The sequence below is a fragment of the Bos taurus genome, chromosome 15 (genome assembly GCF_002263795.3).
Source record: "Bos taurus isolate L1 Dominette 01449 registration number 42190680 breed Hereford chromosome 15, ARS-UCD2.0, whole genome shotgun sequence".
NCBI classification, from domain to species: Eukaryota; Metazoa; Chordata; class Mammalia; order Artiodactyla; family Bovidae; genus Bos; species Bos taurus.
This window is the reverse complement of record NC_037342.1, coordinates 54,096,274-54,108,362: the sequence shown is the minus strand read 5'-3', so window position 1 is coordinate 54,108,362 and position 12,089 is coordinate 54,096,274. Positions and strand designations below refer to the sequence as shown.

The 12,089-nt window shown below is 38.5% G+C and overlaps 1 protein-coding gene and 1 pseudogene across 1 annotated transcript in view; both read right to left on the bottom strand.

Annotated features, from left to right (window-relative positions):
• The window catches only part of RNF169 (ring finger protein 169), an 87,366-nt gene that overhangs the window by 42,696 nt on the left and 32,581 nt on the right, over positions 1–12,089 (bottom strand). Inside the window, exon 2 of the mRNA NM_001435214.1 lies at positions 11,055–11,128. Coding sequence (NP_001422143.1) covers positions 11,055–11,128 — 74 coding nt within the window. The remainder of the gene's footprint in view (positions 1–11,054; positions 11,129–12,089) is intronic.
• Positions 385–6,729, bottom strand: LOC104974272 (glyoxalase domain-containing protein 4-like; annotated as a pseudogene).

Genomic DNA, 12,089 nt, shown 5'->3' with positions numbered 1-12,089 from the left:
TCACGGTTCATGTATTGCTGAAACCTGGCTTGGAGAATTTTAAGCATTACTTTACTAGTGAGATGAGCACAATTGTGCGGTAGTTTGAGCATTCTTTGGCATTGCCTTTCTTAGGGAAATACAAATTAAAACCACAATGAGATACCATTACATAACAACTAGAATTGTGAAAATTAAAAAGACTAACCCTACCAGATGTTGGCAAAGACTGAGAGAAACCAGAACATTCATACACTACTGGTAAGAATTAAAATGGCAAAACCACTTTGGAAAAGTTTGGCAGTTTCTTTGAAAAGGAAGCACACATACCATATGATCCAGCAATTTCAAGTTAAGTATTTACTTAAGAGAAAAAAAAAATTATTTTGTACAAAGACTTGCAAGTGAATGGTCACAGTAGCTTTATTTGTAATAGCTAAGAACTGGAAACAACCCAAATGTCTATTAAGAGGCAAAGAGATCAACAAACTGGGATATGTACAATGAAATACTACTCTGCAGTAAGAAAGAATAAATTATTGATACATGTAACTAGCTGAATGAACCTCGGAATTACTATGCTGAGTGAAAAAGTGAAACAGAAAAGCATTAAGCAATTTAGACCAAAAAGAAAAAGCATTACTTGGACTTCATCATAACTAAAAACTTTTGTGCAAACTAACAAAAAAATGAAAAAACAACCTACACAGTGAGAGAAAATATTTACAAATCATGTATCTGATAAGGATTTAATATTCAGAATACATTTAAAATAAAACTTACAACTCAACAACAAAAACCCAGCTCAAAATTGAGCAGAAAGATCTGAACAGACATTTCTCCAAAGAAGAAACACAAAGTTATCAATAAGGACATGAAAAAAGGCTCAACATCATTCATTAGGGAAATGCAAATCAAAACCTAATGAGATACCCACTAGAATGGTTATTTTTTAAAAAATCAGAAAATAACAAGTGCTAACAAGAATGTGAGTAATTGGGGCCCTCACACATTGTTGGTAGGAATGTAAAATTGTACTGCTGCTGTAGAAAACAGTTTAATGATTCCCTTGACCTGGCAATTCCACTTCTAATTATATACCCAAAATAAAAGAGGGAGGCAAACGGACACTTGTATTCCAATGTTTATGCAGCATTATTCACAACAGCCAAAAAGTGAGAACTCAAGAGTCCATCAGGAGATGAAAGGATTAACAAAAATGAAATGGTGTTGTTGTTCAGTTGCCCAGTCATGTCCGACACTCTGGAACCCCATGGACTGCAGAACGCCAGGCCTCCCTGTCCCTCACCATCTCCCAAAGTTTGCCCAAGTTCATGTCCATTGCATCGGTGATACCATCCAGCCATCTCATCCTCTGATGCCCTCTTCTCCTTCTGCCCTCAATCCTTCCCAGCATCAGGGACTTTTCCAATGAGTCATCTGTACATATCAGATGAACAAAACACTGGAGCTTCAGCTTCAAAATCAGTCCTTCCAATGAATATTCAGGGTTGATTTCCCTTAAGATTGACTGGTTTGATCTCCATGCTGTCCAAGAGTTTCAGGAGTCTTCTCTAGCACCACATTTCAAAGGTACCAATTCTTTGGCGCTCTACCTTCTTTACAATCCAGCTCTCAGAACTATACGGGACCACTGGGAAGACCATAGCCTTGACAAAACGGAATATCCAGCCATAAAAAGGAATGAACTACTAAAACATGCTACAATGTGAATAAACCTTGAAAACATGCTGCATGAAATAAGCTAGGTCACAAAAGGACAAATATGATATGACTCCACTTACATATCTAGAATAGGCAAATTTGTAAAAAAAGAAAGTAGGTTAGAGGTTAACGGGGGTTGGGGGGTATGATGGAATGGGGCGATATTGATTAATGGGTACAGAGTTTCTGTTTGGAGTGATAAAAATATTTTGGAGAAAGAGAACAGCGATGATTGCACAATACTATGAATGTATACTTAAGGCCAATGAATTGTATACTTAAATTGGTTAAAATGACAAATTTTATGTCATATCTATCTCACAGCACTTAAAAGGTTTTTTGTGTGTCATATAACTTACTATATAAGTATCATTAAGTTCCAGCTAGCGTTCTATCCTTTTAGATACTAAATAAATAACCTGTATGACAGGTTCACCCAAGGCAATCATCTAGCAGGAGGTTCAACTAATCTTCTGGTTAGAATCAAATAACTGAATTGTCTGACAGCTAAACACAAAAGCAAACAGAATTCCTAGCCATAGGGCAAGCCTCCACTGAAGGAACAGGCTGTGGAGCTCACTAGATTATTCAATCCTGTTGATTCGAGAGAGAGATCCCTACAGAATATTTGTAGCTGATCATGTCATGAATAATACCCATTTACCATGAAAAATTACTTATCTTCATAACTGCAAAATATGAGTGATGGGTATACAGGTGTTCACATTTTATTGACCTTTTTATATTTGTTTAAACATTACAAAAATTAAAAATTTAGAAAACATTTATAATATTCATTATGCTAGTCAACAAACCGCAGGCACTGGATGATTGCAGAAATAACTGAAGGGTTTATAGGAGCCTCTGTAGAGAAAGTTCCGATTACTGTCTTTCAAATGCTAAGTAACTACCCAAGAGTATGTATTCCCTATTATTAATAGTACTTCAAATGTTAACTAGCCATACTTAAGAGTTTAGAATAAAACACATATGAACTTCTTTCAATTTGGAACCAAGTCCTATTCATCTTTGATGTCTCCTCTCCCACTTTAGTACTAGACATAGGGCCTATATGCAGTAAGTTTAATTCCATGAACATTTACAGCACACGAGAATCTGAGTTAGGAACTGCTTTTAGAGCTAAGGATATAGCCCTGACCAAAAATGACAAAGTTTTTGTATGAGGCTTATACTCTGTAAGAATGTGATTGAAATGAAAGACGTGATTGGACTAATCAATTTTTAAGAGGTCTTCCAACAAATATTCCCTGCAATACAAACTATACCTATTTTGGTGACCGCAGCAGTCCCCACGTTTTGGGGGAGCTTCTCTCAATTCCACAGTAAAAGATAACCAATGCAGTGCTGTCATGAACACAGGGCTGGTGGGAAGAGTGCTGTTCAATGGCACTTTAAAAAAAATCTGGATATAACTGCTCTCATTAAAGTTACATGCTTATCAAAATTCCCCCAACCAAAGGTAATGTTCCATACATCTGTCTCAGGCTAGAGAAGAATTTATTACTAATGTAATACAGTCACACATAGAGTGTGCCCTTCCAGCGATGGCAAGGATGATTGTGAGAGTTCTGCTCTAAATGGACTAATAATGATAGGATTTTTCTAAAATATTTCAGACCTTTCAAAGATTAAAATACACAGATCTTTACCACCCCAGCCTCTCTAGCTGTGCAGGAAACAACCAAGTTATGAGAGCATTTATCACATAATGTAATGCATGCACTAGGCCTCACAAGTGTTGAAACAGGAAACACTAATGCTTGTTACACATGAAGTCTTCAGTTAACCTGAAGCCTTGTTTTATTTTGTGAAGCAAACCATTCATCACTTTCATCTTCTGCCACTGCATCATCCAATAATTTGCTTCTCTCTGGATCCATCTTCTAGAGTTTTCAAAATGCTTCATCTCCCACAAAGCAAATTTCATGTCCATCAGGGTTAGGCAGAATGATCACTTGCACTGTTGCTTTCCCTAGAGTGTCCAGACTCAAATGGGAGTCAGAATCCCCCGGTTCTCCCATTTTATCAAGTCTTCTGACTACTCTTTCTAGGGGCAAGAAAAGGCAATTTGTCCAAAAGCTGCTGCAAGATCACTGCCTCCAAGATGTCCTATAGCTCCAGCTTACACTGGTTATCAGCACAGCCCAGCAAACTACTCTGCTTCTTTTCATCTTTTTCACAAACTTTCATTCCTACTACATTATACCAGTAGCCAAAGGACTTCTCAAGATCAGACTCTGGTAGAGTTACTTTTAATATAGGATCTGTCTGTGGTGGACTGCGGTTCTGCAAACAGAATTTATATCCTCCAGGGGCTTTGGTTTCAAAAACAGCTCCTGCAACCTCATTGAGTGGCCACTCCAGCTTCCTGGCATTGCTGATGGCCTGGCTAGAAGAGTGAAAAAGTTGGCTTAAAACTCAACATTCAGAAAACTAAGATCATGGCATCCACATGGCAAATAGATGGGGAAACAATGGAAACAGTGACAGACTATTTTCTTAGGCTCCCAAATCACTGCAGATGGTGACTGCAGCCATTAAATTAAAAGACGCTTGCTCCTTGGAAGGAAAGTTATGACCAACCTAGACAGCATATTAAAAAGCAGAGACATTACTTTGCCAACAAAGGTCCATACAGTCAAAGCTATGGTTTTTCCAGTAGTCATGTATGGATGTGAGAGCTGGACTATGAAGAAAGCTGAGCACCGAAGAACTGATGCTTTAGAACTGTGGTGTTGGAGAAGATTCTTGAGAGTCCCTTGGATTGCAAGGAGATCCAACCAGTCCATCCTAAAGGACATCAGTTGTGAATAGTCATTGGAAGGACTGATGCTGAAGCTGAAACTCCAATACTTTGGCCACCTGATGTGAAGAACTGACTCATCAGGAAAGACCCTGACGGTGGGAAAGATTGAAGGCAGGAGGAGAAGGGGACAACAGAGGATGAGATGGTTGGATGGCATCACCAACTCAATGGATATGAGTTTGAGTAAACTCCAGGAGTTGGTGATGGACAGGGAGGCCTGGGATGCTGCAGTCCATGGGGTCGCAAAGAGTCGTACACAGCTGAGTGACTGAACTGAACTGGCTAGAAGTGATTGTGATAATCACGAAGTCATTGCCAAGTTTTTAGTCTCCGATGCCCCAACTGTAAGTCAGTTCTGCAACAAAATGATCAGCCTCAGGTCCAAATCCATCCATCATTTTACTTCATTTCCCATCATTAAGGCCTTCATGCCCAGGACATCATGATAGAAATGCCGTTAGGAAATGGTTTTCCACTTTGAACATGAAGTGCAGAACCCTGCAAGTCACCATGGCCTCCTACAGTACCCACCCCTCACACATACAGTGCCACACCACCCACAGATGATGCCAGCACAGTAGTCCCAGTGGCACTTTAAAATTTAGAGGCTTGTGCATCTGTAATTGTCTCGTTTTCTTATCTAAATTGGTAAAATGGTCTACCACCCAATGATAATAGACTACAGAAATAATTTGTGAGAGTTGGAGGAGCTTCTGGCCTCTTGGTGCTTCCTTAATCTTTCCCCTGTGCTCATTCACTTCAGTAGGATCATACTCTTTGCAATCCGATGGAACTGTAGCCTGCCAGGCTCCTCTGTCCATGGATTCTCCATGCAAGAATACTGAAGTGGGTTGCCATGCCCTCCTCCAGGGGAAGCTCCCAACACAGGGTTAACAAAATTCTTTCGCCAATCAATGCAACAAGATGGAGGGCTGAGCACATTCTAATATTCTCCTTCTGCTTAAAACAACATGAAATGTCAGGAAACTTCTCTTTAATGGAACATATCTATAAAAGTACAGAAAAAAATAGCATGCCATTAGCAAACAAGATCACAAATATGCAGAAGATGGAACTAGTTTTCGCACTTAAAGGTGTGAAATTGCTAAATAAGCAATTCACACACACACAAAAAGAAATGGGTAGTAAGCACAAGATGCTCCTCCTCTCTAGTACTCCAGGAAATGTAAATGAAAACAATGAGATATTTTATTCAGGAGATAGCAAAATATTAAAAATAATGAAAAGGGACTCTCTTTTACTGCTGATGAGAAAGTCAGGTTGAAAAAGTCTTCTTAACCCACCAAAACACAAAGTGTACATACCACTTGACCCGCACTTTCACTTCTAGGAATCTCACTTAACATTTGCTCAGATATATTCATACATGTTTAGTGCAACATCTCTTCAAAATTGGGGAAAATGGGAAACAATTTAAATGATCAGTGGTTAAATGAATTATGTACGCCTCATCCACATCATGAAATATCATTTGGTATGAAAAAAGGACCTACATGAAAGCACTTGCTTCCCATCCACACATACAAAAAAAACATACTGTCAGAAAAAAAAAAAAAGAAACTGGCTACAGAGTAGATCATATTTTTCCTCAAAACTCCTAGGTTCTTTGACGTCTTTACCAGTAGACCGTAATACTCACAACCCTTCTCTGTGGTCGTCCCCTACTTTGCCTGTCAACTCCCTTTATTAACAGAAAACCTCAGCACCAAAGTTTCTGCCCAGCTACTCCAGTGATCATTCCTGAAGATTTCAATAGCAGTATTTTCTCTCAGGTTCTTCACTGCCTTCTAGATAAATCTTTTCTTCCATCCTATTTCAGTTACGCCCTCCCACAATCATATCCCAAACTGTCATGCTCAATAACTAAAACTACCTCTCAGCATCACATTTAAGGCTCTCACACTTCTAGGTTTCCAACTTTACTAATATGCTAGTCACCCTACTTTCCTAATTCTTTATCCCCATCAAAACTTCCAGTCCACCAACTCTACCACTCTCCCTGTCCACCACGCCCCTCATGTTCTCAATTCCTTCCTCAAACAAGCTTCTTAAAGCAACCATAGTTCAAAATTACAACTTCCTTGTATACACCTTCAGGTCTACTGCATCATTCCCTCTGTCATACTTCTTAGCGCACTTTCTAATCCTGGTTAAACCCAACCCATTGCTTACTCCATGTTCTAATTGGTCTTATTTCCATTTTTGCCCCATGAGGCAGAGATAGCTAGCTGCCTACCCAGTATTCATTTTTTCATTTCTTACTAAAAGAATCCTAATTTTACTGAGGAAACTAATGTACCCAACTAAAACACTGTTTCCCAGCTTTCCTGACAGCCACAGGGAGTCTGTGACACTAAACTACAAAATATAGGAGAAAAAGACCAAATTCAGCTGACATATGCCCTTCTGCCTTACCTTCTGTCTAGATGGAATTCTGGAGAAGAATTAACCATCTCACACCACAAGGAGACAGGCATGCTAAAAGATGTCTAAACAGAAAAACAAAAGGACCCTGAACCTCTGATGTCCTAGGGCTGCTGAATCCGTCCTGGACAGTTTACCTCCAGCTCTTTTGTTACTCGAAAAAATAAAACTCCTAATTTATTTGAGTCATTATGTCGGGGTCTCTACTGCTCTGCTTAGTTGCTCAGTCATGTTTTACTCTTTGTGACCCCATGGATTGCAGCCTGCCAGGCCTCTCCATCCATGGGATTCTCCAGGCAAGAATACTGGAGTGGGTTGCCATTTCCTCCTCCAGGGAATCTTCCCAACCCAGGGATCGAACCCAGGTCTCCTGCACTGCAGGTGAATTCTTTACCATCTGAGCCACCAGGAAAGCCCAAGAATACTGTTGTCTCTACTACTGATAGTAAATACAATTCCTAATTCCTACGCCTATTACGTTTATTCCCCACAAGGCAAATAGAGACCTTTTAAAAGTATGAAAGTGAAAGTCACTCAGTCATGTCCGACTCTTTGTGACCCCATGGACTGGTCCATGGGATTCTCCAGGCCAGAATACTGGAATGGGTAGCCTTTCCCTTCTCCAGGGTATCTTTCCAACTGAGGGATAGAACACAGCTCTCCACCATTGCAGGGCACAGCTGAGCCCTGCAGCCCTTTACCAGCTGAGCCACAAGGGAAGCCCAAGAATACTGGAGTGGGTAGCCTATCCTTTCTCCAGTGAATCTGTCTGACCCAGGAATCGAACTGGGGTCTCCTGCATTGCAGGCAGATATAAGTCAGATCATATTACTGGCTTTCCAACACACTTAAAATAAACTTAGGGTCCTTACCAGGCAACTAGGCCTTCTCTGCGGAGAAGGCAATGGCACCCCACTTCAGTACTCTTGCCTGGAAAATCCCATGGGCGGAGGAGCCTGGTAGGCTGCAGTCCATGGGGTCGCTAGGAGTCAGACATGACTGAGTGACTTCACTTTCACTTTTCCCTTTCATGCATTGGAGAAGGAAATGGCAACCCACTCCAGTGTTCTTGCTGGAGAATCCCAGGGATGGGGGAGCCTGGTGGGCTGCCGTCTCTGGGGTCGCACAGAGTCGGACACGACTGAAGCGACTTAGCAGCAGCAGCAGCAGCAGGCCTTCTCTGATATGGCCCTCCTCTCTCTCACAACTCACATCATACCAAATCCCCATACTGCACTTCCATCCACAACTTGTACACTCAGTTCCAGCCAAGGTGTTCCTTTAACAAGGAAAACCTGTTTCCATCTCAGGGCATGTGTGTTTGCTGTTTCCTTTGCCGGGAATGCTCTCTCCTCACAACTTTACTTGGCTTGCTCCCTCACCTCTTCCAGGTAGCATCTCAAATGTTGCCTTCTCTGACATTTTCCCTGATCCCTGTATTAAAAACAGTCGTTTTGTGTCTCAAGTTTCCCTTCCACTCCCCTGTAACTCTTCCTACCTTGCTTTATTAATATATATTAAATACTTTTTTGCTTATTTACTGTTCATCTTTCCCACTAGAATGGAATCTCCCTGACAGCAAGAACCTTGGGTGTCTCTTTCAGCATCATATCCCTAGTACCTGGCACACAGTGAGGACATAATAAATATTTGTTGAATAAATGAATATACACCATGATCTCATTTATACTGAAAAAGTGTATGTGAGTGTGTGTGTGTGTGTGAGTACATTAAAAATCTAGGATATACACTAAACTGTCGATGCTAGTTATCTCTGGGGAAGAGAGTGGAAAATAAAAAAAAGAAGAACTTTCACAGTTTGCTCTGCATATTTTTGCATAAAAAAGACAAAATTAGCTATAACACATGGCAGGAAGAAAATTTTAAACATATTTAGAAATATAAACCTATTTATAGAATCATAAAATTTAGACACTCATAGTAACCTCAGTAAGCATAACACTACACCATGGGTAGAAGGATCTATGATTAGCAAGAAAACATCTTTTAAAAGACTTAGAATCAGGGGAATAAAACTTCCTGATTACTTTTTATAGCCTTTATAAAGGTTTTTACTGTCATTTAAATAAAATAATAAAGTATACTAAGCAAAGTGTATTGTACATCAAATTAGTCATGAGTTGTGTAGAATTAATTTCCATCACTTGCTCAGTAAAAACTTTTAAATATCTCCCTTCCCTAGGGATTCATCTAGATAATTATATATTTGCTTTGTTTCAGAAAATATGCATTCTAAAAGACATCTTTTTTAAGTTTTTTAAGAACTTTTTCAAGTTCTCCATCCAAATGTCTAGTATCTTAATTTTTTTACTTTCTGGAGGCATATTTTTACATGTTATATAATTCATCCATTTCAAAAAATTCAATGATTTTTAGTAAATTTACCAAGTTGTGGAACATACCATAAATCAGTTTTAGAAACCTTTATCGCTGCAATAAAATCATTCATGCCCATTTACTGTTAACCCCATTCCCACCTCTACTCAATCAACCATTAATCTACTGTCTCTATACTTTTGTCTATTCTAGACATTTGCCATAAATAGAAACATACAATATGTGGCTTCTTTCACCTGATTTCTTTCACTTAGCATCTTTTCGAGGTTCATCTATCGTAGCACGTCAGTATTCCATTCCTTTTTGTTGCTGAATAATATTCCACTGTATGGATATAATTTGGTTCTATGACTTGGATTTCCATTTTCCAGATAATACAATGGTTCAAGGATAACTTGGGTACTTGGGGAAGGGAGGCAGGGAGACTCTATGGTTAAATTTATTCAACACAATGACATAGGTGAGTGTTTTTCAATTCCAATCCAGTTTATACAGAATGAGATTGTCATGGCTTCACTCAACATTATGCTATCAGTCACTTTTCAAACTATAGTTTTAAAACTATTTTTTCTGTCCCTCCCTCCTAACAGGAACAAAAGGATAGTTCCCCAAGGTTTATGTCTCTCTACTAAGGTTTATTAAAAAATCTCTATACTTACTATGCCTTCTGCTTTACTTCTTTTTTCTACCTCTGAGTCCTTATTTTCTCATTATATTCAAGCTGATAGCTTTAAAATGTCCATATTCTCCAAATCTATAAAAAGTTACATTAAAACTAAATATCTGCATATTCTGGAATTTTATTTAAGAGAAATCTGTGGTTCTCTTCATGTAGCCCCTGAGAACAATTTCTTTCTATGTAGAAAAAAGCTTTGTAACTGATTTAAAATGAAAAACAAAAAACTCACAACTCTAAGATAAAAGGAGCAAGTGGACCCATGTCAACATTTGACACTCGTTTAAAAGAAAAGATCAAATATATAGTAATTAAGCACAGTCCTTTTTCTCTTCTCTTTCTCTTTAATATGACCTTTCATTCAGTCTAAAATGCCATAGTAATGTTATTGTCTTGTCTCTGCTTTATGATGATGTCCGATTCAGATTAAGTGGATTATTTGTCTTTATAAAATATTAAACATTTACATGTAGAGTGATTATCTAATCATTATGATCTTAGGTAAGGGATGGTGGTTCAGGGAGAGGGCTGGGGAAGGATAATACAAATCTTACACTTCTTATAACCGGACTTTTTGAAGTCTTAATTTTCCAAATGATTCCCAGACTATTAGCTTGAAAATATCAAAAATAAGATGATGTGGACACAGCTAAAAGCTTTCCCGATGGTAAATGTTCTCCAACGAGAAAATTATCCCACTATCCCTTTATCAGTCTAAGTTACAGTTCTTAGAGAACACATGTAATTAGAGTAACCTTATAAGATAATGAAAAATAATACAAGCTATTATTATTAAAGGTTAAATGTTAGCTTTTAACTAACATTTAAATGCCAAGAACACCTCTCCTGGTGGCCAGTTACTGTGGCAGGTGTATGATAGGCCCTGTGAGCTACATTTTCATCTGTTTGCTATAATGCAGACAGGTTCTACTTTATCAACTTTAAAATTCCCTATTAAATCTAAGCTTCCACTAAGTACTCTTTAATGTCATTATTCCAATTTACTTTAAGAAAATGAATGGCATAATAATATGTATACTATACCTTTCTCAGGCTTTCATATTCCTCACGAAATTCCCCAGGCTTGCTTAATTTGATTGGCGCTCTGAATATAAACTCTGGAGAAATGAGAAAAGAAAACACTAAATTTTTAACAGAACTTTCTAGGAAGGAACCAAGATCTTGTCCTACATCATAAAGCACATAAAAATTGTGGTCATCTTCCCACAATTTGAAAATTCATTCATTCAGTCAACCAATACTTATTAAAGGGTATAAACCAGGCACAGTCCTGAGCACTGGGGAGAAGCACTGAACAAATAAAGTCCTTGCTATCATGGAGCTTATAAAACTGTGGAGGGAAACAGACAATAAACACCCAAGTGTGTGTGTATAATACCGCTGATGGTACTAAGGGCTATGAAGGAAAATAAACATAAGATGGAAGGAAAAAATAGTACACAGAGTGGTCTGAAGGGTCTCACTGATAAAAGTAACATGGTAAAAGACCTCAAGGAAAAGTATATTTAAAGCTCTTAGTTCAGGACTTCCCTGTCAGTCCGGTGAGTAAGACTCCGTGCTTCCACTGAAGGAGGCGCAGGTTTGACTCCTGACCCGGAAACTAAGATCCCGCACACTGTGCCACTGACACGGCCAAAAATTATTTACTTAGTTTTTTTTTTTTAAAAAGTTCTCAGTTAAATATTACCAAGCGACATTTTAAATAAGCTGAGGTTTTACTCATACTGTTTCTTTCTACTTCTTTTTCAACCCTGCCAACAGATTACAACCTATAAATATTTTCAGTATATACCCTGATTTTTTTTTTTTATCCTCAAAGCCTTCATTGGTTTTGATCAGCCTATAGAATAAGGTCAAAACTCTTCAATGTCACTGAAGGTCTTCCAGAGACTGGTCACAACTTCATCTTTCTAAAGCACTCTCTCTCTCAACTCTTGACTACCTAATTACAGTATACATGCCACATATTTCTAAACCTTTTATGTTGCTTTCTCAGCTGAAATTCTGTGTTCTTCTCTTCTCTATATATAGTTTTAAATCCGAGAGTCCAGGCCCACA